Source organism: Ptiloglossa arizonensis, chromosome 10, assembly GCF_051014685.1.
Source record: "Ptiloglossa arizonensis isolate GNS036 chromosome 10, iyPtiAriz1_principal, whole genome shotgun sequence".
Lineage (NCBI taxonomy): Eukaryota > Metazoa > Arthropoda > Insecta > Hymenoptera > Colletidae > Ptiloglossa > Ptiloglossa arizonensis.
This window is the reverse complement of record NC_135057.1, coordinates 5774096-5798261: the sequence shown is the minus strand read 5'-3', so window position 1 is coordinate 5798261 and position 24166 is coordinate 5774096. Positions and strand designations below refer to the sequence as shown.

General features: G+C 37.7%; 1 protein-coding gene across 11 annotated transcripts in view; it reads left to right on the top strand.

The window, feature by feature from the left end:
* LOC143152295 (rho guanine nucleotide exchange factor 17) overlaps positions 1-24166 on the top strand; it is a 97757-nt gene that overhangs the window by 31264 nt on the left and 42327 nt on the right. For all 11 annotated transcript variants that reach the window (XM_076322251.1, XM_076322258.1, XM_076322257.1 and 8 more), the window contains exons 6-8: positions 10915-11334; positions 14538-14841; positions 15414-15714. In XM_076322251.1, coding sequence (XP_076178366.1) covers positions 10915-11334; positions 14538-14841; positions 15414-15714 — 1025 coding nt within the window. The remainder of the gene's footprint in view (positions 1-10914; positions 11335-14537; positions 14842-15413; positions 15715-24166) is intronic.

Genomic DNA, 24166 nt, shown 5'->3' with positions numbered 1-24166 from the left:
AAAGTATCTTTTTCAAATGCAAGTATTCTTTAACTTTAGGTTTCAGAGATGGTAATAGGTGTGGTTGATTATATATTGTTAGAGAAACAGAGAGCTGTTGAATAGACAGATTGATGCTTTTCGTTTCGAGTTTATGGTTAGATTCATTCGTTAAATTTGTCAGTTCAATTGTCTCGAGCTGTTGAAGTTTGGAAGAATTTTCTATTCGTGGAAATTGAACGCCATTCGCGACCCAAGTTGTCGTTGCTGAGTTAGATACAACATTGGTGTGTTCTCGGATCCCTGGTGAAGCCAACTGCAGTGCTGGCAAAGCATCGATGTCGTTCTTCAAAGGTCGTTTCTTCCATCCGGAAACTCCTACCGGATTTAACCGCTGTAATGTTGTAATATACTTAATGTTTGTAGAAACTATTTACAAAACATACAGAAGATTCTACGAACTGTTAAACGTTGTTTCCTCTGTGTTGTTACATTCTAATTTCAGTTGCAACTGAAAAGGTCTGGATGATCACCAACTTGCGTTTCAATTTTTTTGCATTGTTTGTTCGCAACTGGCACGGTCGATATCTGTATTTATTACCACGGATAGTCGTAAACGAAACAGTAGGATCCATTTAAATAGGCGTAACAGCGAGAGCAGTAGCAACTCGAAGAACAGTTACTCGAAAGCATTCATTGTACTTTGTTTCCGTGTTTATCTTTTCGGGTCTTCACCTGCTCGAAACTGGTTCTGCTAGTCATTTCCCGTAGAAGGCTCTGTTTTACTTCTTCGGCAAGTGTTATTACTTTGCGAAATTCGAAGAATCCTCAATCTTGCGCGCATCTGTTCGTTGCAGAGTTCTTGATACTGCTCGCCGAGTGAAGATTAACGTATATCTTTTCTTTACCGAGAATCGTGCTTCCGGTACAGAATGTTCGAGCAATCGTGCGTATTGAACAATTCGATAACTATTGTCAGAAACCTTTAATATTACGAGATCTTGAAAATAATTCTTTTTTGGTAAATTTTACATGGTTCGAAAAATGTACTATTGCGTAGTAATTTGTTGTAGATTGAAGAGACTGGATTTTTGCCATCTTTAATTACTCGATAGATAACTTCTGGAAGGTTCAATGATTCGAGAAAATTTCTCTGTCCTCTAGCTTCAAAGATGTACATTTAGGTGGACATAGTTATTAAAGTACCATGTATAAATATTAAGTTCAGCATACATATTAATTTTATGCTTTGAAGGAAATCTGTTTGAAATACATATAAATGAAGAGTTTTTATTTCAATACTTTTGAGGTATCTATCTTCAAGAAGATAAGGTATTTATTTTTGGGATAATATATTGGTCGAATCAATGATTCAGTATTATGATTAGAACAATTTTATACTAGAACGTCGGTAAAATATTTGTTGTGTAACGGTTTGTTTCTCTCTTTCGGAGTTTTAACCCTTTGTGTGGGTCCTCTTCTGGAAAAATTGTTTATTTATATTTGATCTGTAGACCATTGATTTAGATTTATTTATCGTTGAAAATCGTCCTTTAATTGACAAGTCTAAATTGATATGGGTGTCCAATTATTCTATAGTAATATTATAGATAAAACAAATCAGTATATATGCATGTAGTTAAATTTTACATACAATATCTGGATAAATATTAAATTCTTCGACGTTTGAAAACGAATCCAAGATTGGTCGAATAAACTAAACATCCGAGACTCCAATAAATTTCACAGAAATAGAACAAAATACTTCAGATATTGTTGAAAATTAAACACGAGCAAAATTTCATTCCAGTAAAAGATAGAAAATAAAATTAACATGTAGCAATTTATTCGCGACTGTTTATTCAAGTGAACGATTCAATTTTGATTGGTTCGCTTCAAAACACTTCAATTTACAATTAAAATTCCAATTTTCCTTCAACGAGTGACGGAACGAAAAGCTGTTTATTTTTCACTCATTCGAAATGTTCACCCGGACGAAAACATCGTCGATTCTCTGGATCAAATTCTCAAATTCAATTTTCCAAATCGTTAAATTCCAAAGAAAATAAAAATCCAGAAACCTGTAACCAACCTTACGTAACGTAGAAGAAAACGTCACCGGTGTCCTTTCCGTTTCGAGCAGCGACAAAAGAAGAAAAAAAAAAAGAAACTCGATCTCGGCGAACGCGGAAATTTGGATGGAAAAACATTGTCGATTAATTATATGATTTGTATACGGCCGGTGTACTTGTAAATATTGGCCAGCGTCGGCTCGCGCGAGAATGCAGACTCCGGCGGCATGGCGGCCCGCCAAATAAACACTACCCATTATGTCTATTATTACATTCATGTAGGTGTCGGTTTGTATAACTAAGATAGGGACAATCTAAATCCGTGAAAGCGGCGGTATCTCGCGAAACTCTTGTTATTGAGAAACTTGAGTGGAAAGTTTTTTTTCCTCGTCTCCTTTTCTTTCTCGCTTTACCGCCGCGGACGCGAGCTCGCTGCTTTCTAAGTTTCTCGCGCGTTAAAGAGGCATGGCGTCCTAAATTCGTTGACACGCCGGGGCGCGCGTATTTTATTCGCGGATTCCAGTCCAATAATTTTCGAGGGTACCGAACGCCCGCTTTTCCGCCGCGAAACTTCCCGTCGATCAACGCTAAGCCCGATGTCGCACTTTATCTTCGGCCATCGCGAAATTTCTTTCTTCGTTCGCCAACCACGCGCCGAAGACAGGACGCACCGCAACGATTACGCGTCTCGATCGTTGCATGCGCGTTTCCAACAGCCTCACGTTGGACCAAATGGACGAAAAATCGCTAGTATACGCGCAAGCCGAAAATAACGATCCTAGGGATCCGGATTTTTCGTTCCGCCTCGGTGGCAACGTAACATTGACTTTCGTCTAGGTGTATCGCACTAACCCTGAACTACATACCGCGGGCAGATTCAGTTTCATAATAAAGGACTTGAAACAAGAGAGACACCACACTCCGTTTTCCACGACCTTAAAGGTAATGCATTCGCGTCCCTGGCCCGGATAAACTTATTGTCTACTTGGGTAATTATTAAGTAAATCCTATCGTCTTTTCTGTGCGATAGTCGCTAGAAAGACAACGATAAGATACACACAAGCTGTGGCGTATATTTGCGAGAACGAACGCGAAACGCTATCGTAACGTGAAATATATATATATATATATATGTAAAAAGAAAAGAATAATTTGTTATCGTGACTTTCGTATTACGGCGAGGTTGAAGATCCGTCGTTGTTTGTCCTGTTGTTTTTAATTAGCGAAAGACTGGTGTGGTCTGGAAATTTTCTACTATGACGGTATTAGTAAACGTCTAATTGAGATATATCGCAATTATAAATATGTATTGTACACTCGTCGAGTAACAGTTTTCAATGAACAGATAACGGTCAACAAGCGCGCATAAATGGTTTCTGGGAACTGGAACGAATTGTAGATCGTTTCCACGTAATAGACAAAATGTACAGTAAATTATGTTCTTTGGTTTAATTCGATTTACTTTACTCTTTCTCTCTTTGAGGTTCTTTTTTGCGAAATTATGCCTTTAATTTTATTTCGCAGGTATTGATTAGTTAATTTTTCCACTGCGCTTAGTCTATAAATTGCAACATTATGGATAACAAGAAAGCTTCATTAATACTATAATTTATTTAGTATTTACCATTATTCTTTTAGCATTACCTTTTCTTTGAATCTTTTCGATAAATATACACTTTTAGCGGACCGTAAAAGTAAAGTTTTATTTTTAAAAATTACATTGTTTTATACATTTTATAGATTGACTATTCGTACAGCGCGTAAAAAAAAATTTAAAGATAATCATCCGGTTGGTTCTTCTTTAGGATTTATTTTACACTATTTAATAATAATTTAACTTCTATCGAGTACGACTGTCGACAAAAAGGTTTTTATAAATGTTTTTCTTAAGACTAAACGTATTTCTAAAATTATTTTCCATTTCACTGTATAATACGCTTCTTATTTTCTCTCAAGTATACACAGACCCATCAAGAGTCCGCAGACCATAATTTAAGAAACATTATTATAGGTACAATACTATCAATTAAACTTAGAAATATTTCCTCCATAAAACAACCGTCGATACAAAGCATCGTGTCCCACGATTAAACCAGCACTCGTTAAAATCCATAAAAATCGTTTCTATCGATACACACGTTAATATTTAGTTGGTCATCCGATCTTAAACATAAACTCGTGTGACTCACCGTACGTATTTCCATTTCGAAAACAAATTGCTCCTCGCGACTGCATCGTTTTTATGTACGGAAAAAAAAGTTGAGTGGATCGGTGGAAGATATATCTCATTAAACCATGTCCCATTTTTCTCCGTTAATTTATTTCGCCTTCATTTAGGTGAGTGCTAAATTCTGCAAAAAGATAGTGATCCTAATTCCGCCAAAACGGTTGACAGAAATACCATTGGCAGTTTCTGCGAGTCACGGCGCGTTACGTTCTTCTTTTTCTTTTTCTTCCTTTTTTTTCTATTCTTATTTTTTTATTCTTCAAACTGTTTATCAGTCAAACTCGAGGAAAGGGAAGAAAACCGACAAAATTCAAATTACACACATGATTCTTCCATTTTCTTTTCTTTTTTCCTTTCTTTTGTCTATTCTTATTTTTTTATTCTTCAAACTGTTTATCAGTCAAACTCGAGGAAAGGGAAGAAAACCGAAAAAATTCAAATCACACACGTGATTCTTCCATTTTCTTTTCTTTTTTTCCTTTTTTTTTTGTCTATTCTTATTTTTTTATTCTTCAAACTGTTTACCTGTCAAACTCGAGGAAAGAGAAGAGAAGAAAAAAAATTCAAATCAAACACGTGATTCTTCCATTTTCTTTTCTTTTTTTCCTTTTTTTCTGTCTATTCTTCTTTTTTTATTCTTCAAACTGTTTACCTGTCAAACTCGAGGAAAGAGAAGAGAAGAAAAAAAAATTCAAATTACACACATGATTCTTCCATTTTCTTTTCTTTTTTCCTTTCTTTTGTCTATTCTTATTTTTTTATTTTTCAAACTGTTTACCGGCCAATTTCGATAAAAAGGAAGGGAACAAAAAAAATTCAAATCACACACGTGATTCTTCCATTTCCTTTCCTTTTTTTCTGTCTATTCTTATTTTTTTGTTCTTCAAACTGTTTACCGGCCATACTCGAGAAAAGGGAAGAGAACAAAAAAAAAAATTCAAATCACACACGTGATTCTTCCATTTCCTTTCCTTTTTTTCTGTCTATTCTTATTTTTTTGTTCTTCAAACTGTTTACCGGCCATACTCGAGGAAAGGGAAGAAAACCGAAAAAATGGGATCGCTGATTTCTCAATGTGTAACAAGGCCGAAGGCGTGAAACGCGACGAATCGCGTGCGTGGCGCAAGCAGGAAACGCTTCGCGCTAACGCGCCAACAAATCTCTCGCGGGACACCTTTTATGCGCGGAAGACGGTTTACGAGGACGGGTAACTAGGTATCTTCTGAAATACAGCTGCTACGATCCTCGACTATTAACCGCGGGTGAATGCCGAGCGACGGGGAAAAAGAGATCGAGTGAAAGCAGAGAAGATAATAGATTTTCCTTTATCCGACTATCGTCGCGCCGCGAACGGTGGAAAAAGGATGAAAAGATAGCGGCCGCGATGACAGTGATTACGATCACGAGGTTGACGATAATGATCCCGGTCGTGGCAATGATCACGTTGGGAAATTGGTCACGGTTCTGGACAATGAACGAGGAGGAACGAATTACGCACTGAAAAATACGTATAACCTGCCACGGGTACACGATCAACGATTTTCGCAGCGAATTCGGAATCAAATTTTACGATGCGAGTAGACGAGTGTTTACGTACGTTGAAACGAATCTACATCGTTGAAGATAATCGAACGGGATCGTTCGCTCGCGCGAGTAAAAGTCCTACGGTATTGAATACGTATATAATGTTTGTTTATTATTCGTATTTAGTTAACTCTCTAGAAACTGGTATTTGACTCATTCCACGGATAGAGGAGTCTCTCTGATTATTTTTAGCCACCTCTTTGAATAAACAGAGCTTGCGAAAACGGGCAACTTAAAATGATCAAGACTTTCGTCGTTTGGACAAAGTCTCGAATTGGACGCTAGAGCAAAGTCTCGATCTTGAATATTAAAATTCGTACAAATAATTGAGAAGTAGAGAATAAAAGTTTCCGTAACGATGAATAGTTTAACGAATGTATTTTTTTTAAATATCTTCCGCTTAGAATTGTATCGTTACATAGATCGTTTGAAATATCTGTCTCAAGTTGTAGATTCGTTATTTGTGTGTGTTTTTCTTTTCTTTTTTGCATTCTGATCGCGAACACGTGTGACTCTTTTAAAGGAAAAATATTTCCAGAATTTTACGACCCGAAAGTTTCTTTCTTACCATCGAGGATCCTTGTTCTGAAAATAGTCGATGTATTTTCTCGTTATCGGTTCGACGATCTTAAAAGTGAAAGTGAAATTTATGGTCATATGTGTGTTATGATATATAGTAATGAGCTAATTAAAGTCCGTAGAAGGAAATTTAACAACGGAATAATTTAGGCTTAATTCTGAATTATTATGCGAAGTTCGTTTAAAAATCATCATCAGATACATAAATTTGCGAGGTTCTAGAACCGACTGATAATTGCTTACCTTATTCGTCTTGCTTTTATTTCCCGACTTTATTCGTTTTTTGCTTAGATCGATCAACTTTTTTTCTTGCCACCGGGAAGAGTGACTGGAGTATGTATACGTCGCGTTCTTTGCTGTATAAACTTTTTGTCCGTCTATAATTGCACACTTACGCACTCCGTAATTTTTCGTTTTGTAACATTTATGCGCGTGAGAAGTGTTCCCTTTCGTAGTCCGCGAGCTAAATTAACGGATGTGTGTTTTACCACGAAGGAAGTATTTACATAGCGGTTAATTTTACGTTCAATTATGATCGCGATAATTGCAGCGGGGCTCGCGTAACGTGAAATGCATTTATGATTGTTCGTTTTGATTTATAACAACTGTCATAATTACCTTCAACGAATATTTCCATTTTTCATGAATGGAAAGGAAAATCGATTCTGGATGCGAAGCTGAAAATCTTGCGGAAAGTTTGGAATGCAAGTCATTATTTAGATAATTAACTAAACAATAAATACGTACATTCTGTGAAAAATGTGTCGAGAAAAGGTTCAGATATTGAAATATTTGTCTCGCGATACTTGGGAATATTTCATTTTCAGGGCAAGTGCATGAAAAAATGAAATCATTGTTTAAAATTCATTGCAATCTGTTCCTTTTGATATTTGGAATCTGAAATATAAAATTCATTAGTATTTACTTTCAATATCTATAAACATTGCCTAAAATAGTTACCTAATCCGCATTAAACTTTTTTTGCCATTTTATTTGATATTTCCTATGATTTGTAAAGAAGTTTTACAGTAACCACTTTTGAAATAATTAATTATGTTATCTATTCTTTCCTTATTGGAATATTTTGACACTTTAACGAATAGTCACATATCTACTTTATCTAAAAATAAATTCATTTTTATTCTGTTTAAACAACACGAGTTTATTCCTCGAATCTAAATACACCATGTTCTCGTGATTCTAACTCCTGATCCCATACCACGTAAACTTTTTATACGTAAACATCTTTCACCGCGCAAAATTAACGAACTTGCGGAGAAAATGCTGTAAAACTTTGCAGAAACTACGAACTCTGAGAAATCAGTTTAACGCTTCATTAGTTTCGAACAAATAATATAAAATATACTTTATAGTATACACAGGATGACTCCTAATTGGGCGTCAGTACTCTAGGGGGTGGGGGGTGGAATCTAGGCCACGAAGCTAGAAAATAATTATACACACGGACGTAACTTGTCCAGTCTTCGTTTTCCAAATTATGACAAATTGAAACAACGTGCTTGATGTACCATATAGCTTGTACGTATTCATCATCGCAGCATAAATATATACAGTCTGACCGTCATTGCATCTCTCCAAATAGAAATATTATAATAGACGGCATTCGGTAATAAACTGCCAAATATTTTACTTCGCTGATATTAGTAAACAAAATGTAACATTCGTATAAATATTACAACTAATATTAGTAAATAGTACGAAAGAAGTAAATACCGAATTGTAGGTTAGGTCGACTCTTCGTAACCTGGAAAAGAAAATTTGGATTATTATAATATACAACGAACGATAAAGGATCGAATACTTTATTTTACCGATTACGAAGAGTCACGGAGAAACCTACGACGTTAACTAACTTATACATATTTACCAATTTTTGTATTATTTACTACAACATTGCAATTGTCAATATTTACTATGATATGATACTTATATAAATATTTACCATGATATGATATTTACATAAAAATTTACTATGATATGATACTTATATAAATATTTACTGTAATGATGTTTATATAAATAGGTACTATGATATGATATTGATATAAATATTTACTATGATATGATACTTATACAAATATTTACTATGATATGATATTGATATTAATATTTACTATGATATGATACTTACACAAATATTTACCATGATATGATATTTATATAAATATTTACTATGATATGATACTTATACAAATATTCACTATGATATGATCTTTATATAAATATTTACTATAATATGATACTTATACAAATATTTACTATGATACGATCTTTATATAAATATTTACATTGATATAATATTCATATAAATATTAACAATTGCAATGTCATACTAAATAATACAAAAATTGGTAAATACGTATAAGTTAGCCAACATCGTAGGTTTCCCCGTGACTCTTCGTAATTCGGATAACAAAGCCGGGGTATCCTGCGTCCATATAACTTCTTCCCGTTCCGAGCTCTAGACCTATCCCTTGAAGTATTAACATGCAATTACGTTGCACTCCGTGCAACTACCGTAATTTGCAAGGGTTAATGCGCTTGTTGTACCGCAGAAAGCCCAAGGGCATAGACGTACGTGTTCGTTAAACGATACTAACAATTTACACGCGGACAACAAAAGTAAAAAGAGAAGGAAGAGACGAGGAGGATCGAAAGGGACAAAGTTCGCCTCTCGATCGGTCGCTATCTTTGCCGGAATTCGGCCAAGACGACGGGCTGTCGATTTGGAGCGTCACCGAGATTTTCGTTCCCGTTCCCACTCGTACACTCCGCTTGTTATTATTGGAATGGTCCACCTCCTCGTGTTGAGAGGGCTGCCAAACTTACCTAACACTCGTGGAGGTAATTAGAACTTCTTCTCTCTTTCTCGCGTAGTCTCGCTCCCGGTGGCCTTGTGGCCAACGGTACAAGAACACTCGAGGTACTATTAAAAATACGGGAAATACACGATCACCGAATGTGTATTTTCTTTTTACGTTTCGAGGTGTTTCGTGACAGACAGTTCGATTAAAAATTGATGATTCAGCGTTAGGGTGGATGCGTGGAAGCGGATAGATTCCATGGAAGTTTATTTCTGATCTTCGAGATTCCTCCTTCGTCGAGAAAGGTGTGTTGTAATTTCGCTACGACGAGACAAACGGTAATTAATAAATTGGAGGAATTTAACGACGAACGCGATTGTATTTATCGTATTTTGCGAAATGTATTGGAATTTTTTGTTGAATTGTCGTTCTTTTCAAATTTATTTCTAAGAAGAGATTAAATTCGTAGCTTTAGAATATCATTTTTAAATGACTGTCCTTAGTCGCGTGAACGTTGTTATTTTTATTTCGAGAGAGTAATTTTACTGGACAGAAAGGTACTATTAATAAATAATGCGCGTGGGATAAGTAATACTGAGAACTAGTGTTAGTAATAATACTAAGTATTTGACTCTGTAAATGCTTTGAAGTGATTTGGAATGAACGAATCTGAGAAAATGGAAATTATGACAGATATGGCATGTTTATCGATTGTAAAAGTAGGAAGGAATATTTTTCCTGTTTTAAATACAAACTTTTGTGTCTGAGTTAGACACAGATTGATAACGTAACATCGACGCGTTAGTGTTACGTGTTATTATTTTATATTATTATTTGAATTGTCTTGGAGTTACGACGGTACAAATCATCGCTAATTCTGATTTAATTATGGATGGTGTGGATATAGTACTCGCGCGGCATTATGGTGTCTCGTAATTTATAGTAAAAGGGGACGATTTCTCATCCAAAAATAAGTCGAAAATGTGGAATAAAATTTATTTGTATGAGGTCCCGTTTTCAAAAAGTCAGTTACGAAGATTGACAGCTCTGAACTACATTCTTGTGTTATTGAGTTAATCCATTTATACCTCGCGTCCTATATACAGTCTTCAAAAATATCCATAGAAACTTCACTTTCGCAAAGAAATCGGTACCGCGCGTGTACATATTCGTTTCAGACACTTACCGTGTTTATCAATATACTGATATCAATATGTTCTTTATATGCAATCCTTGTGCATACATTTTTTAAAGTAAGCAGATCAATTCAATCCGTTTTACGTAAAAAAAATTACCTTTTACGTTCCATAATAACGATTGGACAGTTTCTTGCGTTTATTACTATTTCACAAAAATCAAAAGCTTTTCTAACAATCCTGTATCACGTTTTATTGTTCTGTACACAAATCTCCCTGTGGAAATATAAAAAAACAAAACCTCTAGCAAACCTAATAAAAATTCCTTTCAATCCCAACAATCTTCTGAAATTTTTCATTTCACGTATCAACGTTTACTCGCGATCCATTTTTTTCGTTTCGATAGGAAAGTATAAAATGAAATAGATTCACTATGATCGACGTACTCGTGGTAAGAGCACAGGAAACGAATGATACGTATCTTCGTATTTCTTTTTTTCTTTTTTTTACAGTGAATCGACAGAAGGCTCAGCCGATAGCTACATCGAATCGCACCGAGTGCAAGGATGTTCGCGCTAGCACGTTGCCACGAAGGCGAGGGGACGTCAGCCCGGTCGTCTCGACGCCGCAGAACAGCCCCAGCCGTCAGAGTCCACGAACATCGACGCCCAGCGTCGACAGCGCCGTCGGTTCCGCGGAGGGCCTTGGTGTACCTCAGACCGGAAATCTCGAAGAGATTCGACCGAGAAGCGATGGCTCCGATAGTCTGGCGACTTCTAGTGCCCTCACCAGCCCAGAACCACCGGTTCCCGAGATCAACGAGCCAAGAGTGGATCTGGTGCAGTCTGACGCACTCCCGATCGAGATCCTTGCATCCGAGCCAGTCTATCCCCTCGTTGAGAATGCAGCGATCGAGGAAACCGTGCAGAAAGGTTCGTTCTTCTTTCGCAAGTTAATTAAAGATTTATTAGCGACGAGGAGAAATTAGATTATTATTTTTATACATTTTATACCGAGAAGGGAGAAGGAAGTGTTAGAAATAACAATTTCTTTCCTTGTTTGCTAAGAAATGGTATTTCCAATCGGTAGTTTCATATACATATTAATCGACCGCTGATCTAGTGGAAATGGTAACCGATCGTGAATTATGAGATCAATTGGTAGATCGACAAGAGCGTTACGAGTTTCTGTAGAATACTCGATTTACAAAGAGTATTTCTTTCGCATAATAATCCAGATAAAGAAGGTTTCTATAAAACGCTGAAAGCTTGGCATGGAAAGTTTATTCGTAAATATCCCCTAGAAAGAATTATTCTTTTACGTAGAATTTCTTATAACTAACGGAAGCAAGTCTTCGAAATTGAACTCATTTACAAAGAGTATTTCTTTTGCATAATAATCCAGATAAAGAAGATTTCTATAAAACGCTGAAAGTTTGGCATGGAAAGTTTATTCTTAAACATCCCCAAGAAAGAATTATTCTTTTACGTAGAATTTCTTATAGCTAACAGAAGCAAGTCTTCGAAATTGAACTCTTTTACAAAGAGTATTTCTTTTGCATAATAATCCAGATAAATAAGATTTCTATAAAACGCTGAAAGTTTGGCATGGAAAGTCTATTCCTAAACATCCCCAAGAAAGAATTATTCTTTTACGTAGAATTTCTTATACCTAACAGAAGCAAGTCTTCGAAATTGAATATCGATAGAGACTTTCATCCGAGTAATATCGTTTCACGAGCACATTCCAACCGTACGCAGTATCAAACGTAACACGTACTCAAACGATGTATTCCAAAGATACGAAATCGTCAGCGCACGAGACACGGCCGAATTTGTAAATCGTTTCTGTATGTAGCAACGGTTTGTTATTTGGCCGATTTCGTAAGTAGAAATTGGCAACATAATATTACTAACTCCGACATCCACGCAGCTTGTAATTTTAATTTAATGATATTATCCGTGCCAGAATCGCACCTTCCGTGTTCTCCGTTCTCATCTCAATGCACCTGACGTACGTTCTCCGAACCTGATCGCGGCTCGCATCGTAATGGGTCGTTTCGCTCTGCACGAAAGATTCAACGACCCGTGCTCTTAATTATCGGATATTCGTTGACACGTTTATCGAAGCATCGACTGGCAGGGATTAGGAATCGCTCGTCGAAAGTGGCCCGAGTCGGTGATGTATTAGCATCGAATCAAATCGGACCGAGTGGCCAAATATTTTCGCTTGTCCACCAGGCGACGGGAAGGGAAAGAAGTACTATTTTCGGTGCATCGATAGGAGTACGAGGCACAAAGGTGCACCCAAGTTTCCACTTTATTTCGCGCGGGCTCTATTTTCAGAACGGTGGGTGCCAGAAGACGGAATAGAAGTCTCGGCGTCATAGAGTTATAGTCGTCTTCATTGATGACTTCACGCGCGTTCACTCGTGGCTGGAGTCCGCTAATCACAATAAATGCTAGCTCACGGTGATCTGTTGACCTATGACGGCAACTGTTAACCCAGCTTGCTTTTGTTTCCGTCGTTTCTCGATCGGTGGTAAGAGAGTTATATACATTGGGAACAGTTAGACAAAGTGGATGGTAATCTCATTTTCCCGTACCTTAAACGTTTTCTCTCGTTTCCGCTGGCTTCTCTCCGCTAATTTTTCTTATCCTTCGAGTGGCATCGGTACGAATTCCTGTTCGACACGCTGACGGGGGTCTGTTCTTTTTCTCTCTGCAATTTTCAAACGCGAAACGGCCAAGTGTCCGCCAGTATCAGAATTACGAACTTTAAGTCAATTCTCTTTACGTGCCGAGTTAGTATCTGTTCAGAGGAATTAGCGGTAAGTGTGGTGACATTTTTACGAAGGCGAAACAACCAAGTGTCTGGAATTATCAAAATTACGAACTTTAAATTAAATTTGCAAGGGTAGTCCTATCCGATGTCGTTCTTTTAGACTCTATGTGTTCAAAATATCACGAAACTCGATATTATCATTTGCCTCTCGTAGTAAGTTTCACGAAGGACGCCCCTTGTAAATGATTTCGTAAATAATAGCTGAAGAAAAAAGAATTTATAATCTCTCAGACGTCATTTCCACTAGAATTGGGAAGAGTGTTGAAACATTCACAAATAATCCACAGAGAATTGGAAACACCTAGACGTCATTTCTACTACGTGAAACTGGTTGTGTTCGAAAAGAAGAATGTCACGAACATTTTTCCCATTATTTTACAGGTCTCGAGAAACACTACAAGTTTCATTTGAGACATTTTCCAATTTCGTTTGTAATTTAAGCGTTACACAACAGACAGGAATAAGGTGGCTCTGATATAAAGGGTGGGTTTTCCTTTAAAGTCAATGGTTGGATCAATGAAGAACATTTGTGCAGAATTTCATCAAAATTTGCGTCTGACGACGACGATCGATTGACCCTTTGCGGTCGTATTAAATTTGGACATGAGTGTCGTACTGGTAGAAATTAATTTTCCTTGAAAAAGCAGCTATACGTAACATTTAATACTTCGAAGGATAAACAAGGTTTATTAATTCTTTTGTGAACTCTAGATGTGTTTTAATGTAACGTTTTTATGTAAAAATTATATTTTATAGTCCTCCATCGTGTGGTATCTTTCAAAACACTCTCCAACGTACAGTCCTGTATGTCCTTTTCGACTACACGTATCGCAAAAATAATTAGTTTGGTGTCTTCCGCCCTTAATCTTTCCGTTTAAACGTACAGTACAATCTTTACTTTTTGCATCTTCGTAGTGCCGCAATATAGGCAGTTTTCCATTAAGCCTTTCCTCTTTACTGGATTATCTCTAATAGGAACACTGCATTGGTTCGTGAACAGATTCTTTAGACATTCAGGTTCCACTTCGGAGAAAGTGTAAACTAATACATAGTTCAATAAAATATAAGATCAATATGGTTCCTTATTGTGGTAGCTGAGAGCAGACATACGATCGTAAAGGGTTAAAGAAGGATATTATCTATTTGAGAGTAAAGATCGACGCAAGAACTCGTTCCAAAGACTTCAATCTATATCGATTCGTGTGAGAAAAAATTATTCGGAAGTTTTTTCGTAACTTTCGACCGTGTGTAAAAATTTGTAAACTGAAACACGATTCGTCGTATGTTGCAGAAAATAGGATAGAGCCGCACGAGGTGATAATAACACCCCCACCGGAGGAACCACGGCTCAGCCAGGCGAGCGAGGGTAGCGAGGCAACCAGCGAAGCGCCCTCGGAGGCGTCCTCGCCATCGGGTAAAACGAGAAGGTATCGAGGGGACACCAGCAAAAGGAGAAAGGGCGTGTACATAACCCAATGGCCAGAGCCCTTGGAGACCGACAGGAACAAGCTGTCGGCTCAGAGCAGCGAGGAAAGAGACGAGCCACCTGCGACGCCCAGCGACCTCTCCGACTGCGAAGGCCACACGCCTAGAAGGTAACGCGAGAACAACCGTTAATATATCGCGATTCGATGCAAATTGACCCGAAACACCTTGTCTACGAATTCAATTTAAAGAAAATCGTCACAGAGTGTAGAAGAATCGTCACAGAGAAGAGCACTTCCTGTCTTCTTTTCGTAGATACTTTCCTCGATTTGGAGAGGTGTTACTTAGAATACAGATCAATGCGAAAACTTCGTAAAAGCTCGTTCAAGACTATACCATTGGTCTCTGAATTCTTGCAACAGTGTGTATATAATTACACTAGTCTAAGTACAGACTAATGCAAATATTTGAAAAAGCTTGTTCCAGACTATCTACCATTGGTTTCTATTTATTTTTCATTCAGTTTGACGAGTACTGGGAGCTTACGAAATTTGTAACAGAAAGGTACTCTCAGGATCGTAACTGAAGTAATAAAGAAAAGAAATATTTATAAATTTCAAAAGTTGGAGTACCGTAGGAAATTCAATTCAATTTCGATTCTTTCCCATAATTCATTGTGCGAAGAATTGACGAAAGTTAGCAGATGTACACCGTCGAATGATTTTTACTCTCGTTTGTTCAGATACAGTAAAAGACCTCTTCGCGGACCTTACGGGCAAATGCTCGAGGCTGAAATGGCGAAGCCGCGAACCACCGACATCGCTCTCGAGGAAGGTCTTCGTCCGCGCAGAAAAGTTTCTGCGAATCTCTCGTACAACACAAGCTCAAATAACAGCAGTTCGGAGCCTCCCACGCCCTGCCACCATAGAACCACTTCCAGCCCGAGCAAACTCGAAGGTCTTCCGGGACCAAGTCCCGAACTCCTCGCGGAACTACTTCGAGGATCTTCGGAGAGGGTGGCGCGTGCACCGGTGCATCGGAACGTGAGTACTAAATTTAATATTATATTAGTTTGCGAGAGTGAACGCCGTAGAATGGGGAACAAGGTGAAAGGAATATCGAGGAAGCAAGATACGGAATACGGATAAGGAGGTTTGGATTTTTTCAATTATACGATGTAACGTTTGTCCGGACTCTGGTATCTTCGAATTGGAAAAAGAAATCGTCTCCTTGTTTCGATGCATAATTGCGGTGTATTATTACGAAGGAATCGAATCTCAGGATATACGGTTATTGACAGAAACGTAAACGTTCGATACAACCATCGGGCACAAAAGACTCACAATTCTGGGGGCTCGTCCAGGATAGAAGTGAGCGAAATTCGAATTTTGTCGAGATATTTCATCGGTGTCTCGTATCAGAAATATTTGCGTTGCGAAGTTATTGAACATTCTCCGATTGTGATCTCGTGAGTGGTATGGTAGACACTTGGAGGATGGAAATGTATCAGGAATTTCCCTCGTCGCGTCTCAGGGAGTCTTTTTGTAGCCAGTATCGAGGGCGAAACCGCGTAGCCAGCGTCGTTATATTATGTATTTCTATTTTTATAGTTTCGTCGAGACACGCATATCCTATGATTCCGTTCCTTTCACTTCGCAATAATATTTCGTGTAATTATTTCAGCGTTTCATTTATCGCGAAGAATCTCGAACTTGCACGAAAACGACGCTCGAGAAATTTCCATTTTCTAACAATCGGTTCACGATTTACCGGTAGTAATATTTTTAAAAGGAAGAGCGATATCGCGTAACGAATACGGTATCGGGAATCATCGGTAAGGTGTTAACTCGAATCCTGAAATGAACGCGACGGTGTTACTCGTTTGACCAGGCTGTGAACTAAAAGAACTACCGATTAATTGTCGACTATTAGAACAATTAATAGAGTCACGATCGAAACAGGATCTGTAAGATAAGCCGTACCGATGCTTCCAATCAGCCGTTCTGAGACGTAGCGCAATAATGTTACTCTTTGTACCTAAAATATTATTTATTACGCAAAAAGAAGAATCTGGGGCCTCTTTAGCAGGTAAGCGGCCCAGGTTTCGATCCATTAAAGATCTTGCGGCTTGTTTTAATGCGGCGTATTTTAATCAGGTGTTCGCTTAATCAAGAAAAAAAAAGAAAAAGAAATAGTACCAAAGTGGTTTTGTTTCCAATTTTTGTTTTTTTTTTTTTTTTTTTACTTTTTTCAACCTCGAATGTGAATAACGTGGCTCCGAGAGTGATAATTATATTTCCCGTAAAATGTATTCGCGATCGAGAAGACGATGCAATGACGAGCTAATCGGTGGATCGATTAACGAGCCGACAGCAGTAAAAACAAAAGGGGAGAAGGCAATGCTCTCGGGGCGAGTCAAGAGCACGGCGATTGATCTTATCGCGGCATCGTGTCTCTGGCGGCCTCTTCGACGATATTCTTCGTCGCTCGTAACATCTGGCGACGAATTTAAACCACCGGAATAACGCGATCTGTTGTTTACTACGCCTCCGAATTCGCGTGACGAATCCCGCCGTAGACGACCAACCGTATTTTACGAGCTGAATCACGATCGCGGGCTAACGTCGAAGGTAATTACCTTGAAAGTGTGTTTAGATTAAAACGCGAGAACGTTTTAGCAGCTCGGGGCGTTAAATCAAAATATAATAATACATTACGCAGCGAAGTCTCGCGTCGTTTAGAATTTGAAAATAGATCGGTCAGCTACCAGGTATCGAAGACGCAGTATCGGAGAAATTCTCATAAATCGCGAATGTATTATTACATTCGAGGAGACACGTCTATCCACCGAGTTATTCCCATTTTTCAATATTACTGACCTCCCCGGGGACGAGTTATTTTCTACGAAATAACCGGAAATTTCGAGCGGTATCGACCACCAACAAGATTTTACTGGCTGCTTCCGCGTTACAATATTTGAAATGGGTGTGCATAAGAAGGGTGTATATTGGATTTCGTATAGTGTACAGGAACGTTTAAATACAGTTGCTCGCTGGACCGATTAAAGAAGCTGGTGCAAAGTACGCTCTTCTTTCATTTTTAACGATAGAATTACCGATGGTGAACATTTTTACTATTTTTATCAGACTACGTACGAATCTTCGAGGTTAGATGAGGAAATGGCAAATTAATTTGCGAGTACCCTTAGTTGTCTATTTTGAATATTGTAGGCAAGGACATTAATTAGTTAATAATTAACTAATTTTAAAAAGAAATTTGAAACAGGTCAAATTGACCCCTTTGGTAGTTCCAGTTCTACTTCAAAGTTCAATGGGGAAATGGTGAATTAATTTACGAGTACCATTAGTTGTCCATTTTGATAATTGACCACGAATATTGTAGGCAAGGACATTAATTAGTTAATAATTAACTAATTTTAAAAAGAAATTTGAAACAGGTCAAATTGACCCCTTTGGTAGTTCTAGTTCTACTTCAAAGTTCAATGGGGAAATGGTAAATTAATTTACGATTACCATTAGTTGTCCATTTTGATAATTGACCACGAATATTGTAGACAAGGACTTCGTTAATAATTAACTAATTTTAAAAAGAAATTTGAAACAGATTAAATTGACTCCTTTGGTAGTTCTAGTTCTACTTCAAAGTTCAATAGGGAAATGGTAAATTAATTTACGATTACCATTAGTTGTCCATTTTGATAATTGAACACGAATATTGTAGGCAAAGACATTAATTAGTTAATAATTAACTAATTTTAAAAAGAAATTTGAAACAAATCAAATTGACCCCTTTGGTAATTCTAGTTTTACTTCAAAGTTCAATAGGGAAATGGTAAATTAATTTACGATTACCATTAGTTGTCCATTTTGATAATTGACCACGAATATTGTAGACAAGGACTCCGTTAATAATTAACTAATTTTAAAAAGAAATTTGAAACAGATTAAATTGACTCCTTTGGTAGTTCTAGTTCTACTTCAAAGTTCAATAGGGAAATGGTAAATTAATTTACGATTACCATTAGTTGTCTATTTTGATAATTATCCACGAATATTTTAAGCAGTCACGGTTAACCATTGAGTAATTTTAAAAGAAAATTCATAACAGATGAAATTGCCCCTTTCGGTAGTTTTAGTATTAAAACTGAACAACACTCCGATAACGAGTGAGCAATTCATTATCCACGAATAATGGAATATTGTATATAAAAATCGTTGCTCGCGATGGAGAAACTCGTTTCGAAAAATGTGCGAGGCCCTTCTTGTGGACATTCGTTCGTTTAAAATAACTTCGCTCGAAAATCGAACGCTTAAGCGCAGGTATTCTCGAAGAGGTTAAGAAGTGGTGAACCGAAGCATCTGAAAACCCGAACACGTACAGTCGACTGCTTCCCAACCATAATCAATACTATGTGAGAACGCCCGGAACAGATTTCGCTGTTAACTTTCTCCCAACGGAATTAATCCGGGTTCTTGCAACGTTTCAGCCCCTCCGTGACTCCTGGCGATTGTTCCAGCCGTTTGGGGTCCGCGAACCGGGAAATTGGAGAAACGAGGGGGGTGGAAAATGTCCAAAGAGTCATCGTTCGAAACGTACGACTCCAGACTAGCGGCGAAAATGTAATCTAATAATAATGTTCGGTCATATTTCTGGGATGAGTTCGTGCTTTGGCCAGTGCACTCGAGGTTAGCATAGTGTCCCCTTGATTCTGGCACGGCGGGGGCGTCTACGAGGATATTCCTGGCCTTAGGTGTACCTGGGGACCGATCGGCCTCTACCGATGCGAACAGAATCCGCCTGACTAGCGCGGGCATTTTTACGCAACCCGACCTTGCTCGATACATCGACATAGGGACGTGTAACGTGTGCACGTCGGGGCTCGAGCCCGCTCGAAACGTCAGTTTTAGGGTCTCGGGGGAACGAGGTTCGGGTCGATGCTCTTTCGTTAATTGAAGTTCTCCTTCCATACGTGGCTACTCACCTTCCAAAAGTTCCTCGCGAGGACGATTCGTGAAAAAGGCAGAGGAAAATTATTTTTTTAAAGTTTAAACGTTTCTCGAACGTTATTTCTGCGTTAGTCAGAAATCTACTGTTTTCGTCTACTGCTTTCTTTCATAATCGAGTTTCTCATATTTGTACTGATACAAAAAGGCACAGGAAAATTATTTTTTTTTAATTTATACGTTTCTCGAACGTTATTTCTGCGTTAGTCAGAAATCTACTGTTTTCGTCTACTGCTTTCTTGCATAATCGAGTTTCTCATATTTGTACTGATACAAAAAGGCACAGGGAAATTATTTTTTTTTAATTTATACGTTTCTCGAACGTTATTTCTGCGTTAGTCAGAAATCTACTGTTTTCGTCTACTGCTTTCTTGCATAATCGAGTTTCTCGTTTTGTAATTGATTGGGAGACGAGAGTGACTGGATGAGAGAATTTTTGGGTAATAGATCACTTCTTTTTATATACTGAATTTCATTTATTCAAATGGAAATCAACAAAATGGACAATTATGTTTCGATATTTAACTGTCTTGTATCTTTCTAGTGGTTCAATTGCATAGATTTCTTGTATAATTCAGTTTTTCGTATTTGTACTAATTGAGAGACGAGAGTGATTGGATGAGAGAATTTTTGGGTAATAGATCACTTCTTTTTATATACTGAATTTCATTTATTCAAATGGAAATCAACAAAGTGGACAATTATGTGTCGATGTTTAACTGTCTTGTATCTTTCTAGTGGTTCAATTGCATAGGTTTCTTGTATAATTCAGTTTTTCGTATTTGTACTAATTGGGAGACAAGAGTGACTGGATGAGAGAATTTTTGGGCAATAGATCACTTCTTTTTATATACTGAATTTCATTTATTCAAATGGAAATTAAGAAAGTGGACAATTATGTTTCGATATTTAACTGTCTTGTATCTTTTTAGTTGTTAAATTGTATAGGTTTCTCGAGATAAGATGGAGTTGTACTCTTTTTGCCCCAGAAATCACCGAAGTCATTTTTGGAATGCTGTAAAACGCATACATTTTCGTAATTTCTTTCTGAACTGCCAGTCCGCGTTACATCATTGTTATCGTAATCACATTTGTCGTTACGAGACGTTTGGATAAAAGAGAACATCCGAATAATAAAACGTTCGGATACTAGAGACTCTACTGTATTACACTTGTCAACTGTCTCTACAGGAAGGACTTGATGCTAAAATTAAATAATAAAAATAATTTTTCGCAATGTCCATCAATACAGTAGTATCTATACAGTTAGTAAACTAGTTTGCTCTTTCGAATAGTAGAAGTACCATTACTAATATTCGTTATTCAGTTTTACTTAACTTTCTTCCCCGATGTAATTTTCGATTCGTCAAACGCAATAATTATAATTAGAAACAAACCTCGTGCCTATTAAATAACGAAGAAATAGAAAAGTAACTGAAAAAAGACTTCCACAGGAGTAACCTACCGATGCATCGAGAAAGAGACCCTACGAAAACACTTGTTGCGCAACGAACAACGACATCGGTGACATCGGAACAAAAAATGAATCATCGAACGCACCGATTTTCGAACACTAGCGTTCGTTAATTTCCAAATGGAAAATTTCATCGCTTTCGCGTTCCTTGAAAAACCGAGTTTGCTCGAAATGGTGAGAGCGGAGCGAATCATCGCCCTCGACGGGGGTGGACGTAATAATAGATTCGTTCGATTTAGAAGAGGCATCGCGCGTATTTATCCCGATTAATCTTTTCGCGATCGGTAGGAATACTCGTGAACGGAAATTAGTCGCGCGGGAAGAAAATCGCGGTGTTTCGTGTTTGAAAGAAAGCAGAAGACGTTCTCGTCCGTGAGGCGGAGCGAGGAACGCGTCGAAGGCTCCTTCGAGCTTGCAAACACTCGAAGGGAAACGGTCGTCGTCGTGGAAATTGTTGTCGAAGGGAACCTTAAACGGTTCGTCGATGCAATTTGCATCGATTCGCGCGGAAAATATAACGCGACGATACATCGAGCGAATCTCGTCCGTACGGGGATGTTTCGAAGGTACGCGCGGATCAAATATTTCCGGCGCGGTAATACCGTCGCGAGACGGATTGGAATTTTCGGATGTTACACCGCCAAGAAACGGGGGGAGAAATAAAAGAGGTTGACATTCCGATGTGAAAATAACGTTTGTTCGAGGGCGCGTGAAAATACGACGCCCGTTATTATTGCGCGCGAACGGATAGAATGTCTAGCCGAAAGATCGCTAAGAAAACATATAAACTAACGGGAACAAGAATAGCGGGTGCCTCTGGATAAACGGGGGATATTTTCAGGTGGCTCTTTATCTATCTTCTGATGTCATCGGTTTTGCTCTCGGTATTGCGTGGATTTCTAGAATTTCATGAATGAATCGCGGGGCTCACTAACGCCCAGGGTGTCGTGACGTCGGTGGCGAACGTGACGTTGAATCCCACGTATGTTCCACGGTAATTTATAGCGGTCCTCTCTCTTTATCATTCGTGACGCTGCGTGGTCACCGAGCGTCTATTTTTCTCTTCGAAATTTCACGCGACCGAATTTTTCCTTCGTTGTTCACCCGAGATCGATCGAGGTATTCGGGATTCTTTTTAAACATTTATCCTTTTACGGTTCGACGGAATTTATCAACGTAAGTATCCAGATTCGAAACGAGATTGCGAAAAGGGTCTTTTTAAGTGTCGACAATGCTATCTATTCTTTTTTTTTTAGCTTGTAAATTTCGCAAGATTAAATTTTTATTCTCTCGAGCTCGAGCGAAGTGTTTAAGATTTTTCGAATATTCAATCTTTAGTATTCAATTTCGAGGCAATTTTGCAATGGAACTCTTTTAAGCACGGATGACGCAATTGAATGCAGGAATAAAATAACTAGGAATGTATTTTTATGGAAATTTATTTTACAGTTGAGTACAAGTGCAACGAGCGTTGAAGTGACATAGTTTGATAATTATTTGGTGGGGAAAGATTGGCAATTTTTTAGAAATAGAAATTATTATACGTAATAACTTTATGGCAATAAATGTCTGCACAATTTGCAGGCAGCTAGTACCATAATTGGAATAGTAATATCGTTACGCAACAAATTATATCAATATGGTATCGAAGTGGGGTCTTCCGTGTTTTATAAGAAACGTTCAATCGTGCTTGTATCAGACCTATGGAGTGCAAGAAGTTCAGGGCTGCAAAAGTTTTAGTTTCGTCTCCGCAGAACTATTATCGCGCGAGAACAAATATCATTGGAAAATAATTTTACAATTCTACACTATTCGTGTCTGAAGACAGCATTAAATTCTTATTTTACTTAATAATAGTCACAAAAATTGTGCTATAATTAGTCCCCTTGGCAAACTGACAAATTTTATTGTACGGTAGTTGTGCAACATAATTGTAGAATTTTTGTCCCTTTGAAAAGAGACTTCTTGTGAAATAAATATCTGCATCTCTGCTTTCTAAATTTCTACGTATAATGTATAAATTAACGCGAATAATTTTTATACAAAAGGGCAGCACGCTACGTTTCAATTTTCGTGTAATAATAATGTCTTTACCGTATCGTTCGAAAAGGTGCACGTGCAGAGTGATGCAACAGACTCAGATGCGTTGCTATTAAGTCTGTCCGATAATGAGATAAAGTGAACGAGAGACAAATAAAATGAGAGTTATAACGGTAAAAAGGAAGGAAAATTGCTAAAAGGAGATTCGCGTAAAGGAAGTTTAGATTGAGAAAAAAAATACGAAACGTCATTTTCACCGCGTTGGAATTAATTTAATGGGACTATTAACGACCACTTGTCGATCCATACGGTGCGCACGAACGAAACGCATGAAAAGCGAGCTGCATCGAAGCTGTTCGATAAACGTGAATAAAATGCTGGAAAATTGTGGGGTTGAGACGCTGCCGCGACGGCACAGACTAAACAAGCGTCGTCGAAATAAATATGGGCCACGAGACGTTAAAAAAATATAAAATAATTCACCGGTGTACGTAATAAACGCGCATTCCCTTCTGTTGCGAGGGAAAAGCCCATCGCTTTTTGTGAATTTTCAGTCCGCCTGTCCTTTAATGGAGCCTCGGGAATAAAATATAATCAGGCTCTGTGACGTATAAAAATTAAATAATATACGAAAATGAAATTGGAAAATGTTCAACATTTTTTACCTGCAATAAATTTCAATTTGCATCAAGATTTAGAAATTCTTTCGCGTTTCAATTTCGAAGAGAAGTTTACAGAGTACGTTTTTCAAATGCCGAGAACAAAAGATAAATTAAGAAGGCGGACAACTCTGAATATGAAATACAAAGGAAAAATGTTTTAATAAATAACCGTAACCGAAACAGCAATGAGAACAATTTAATTCCATATACAAGTTTTCACGTTTTTTGAAGTCTAACGTTTCCAGAAGTTCGATCAATTTGTATGTTATGATTCAAAAGGAAAATTCACGATACA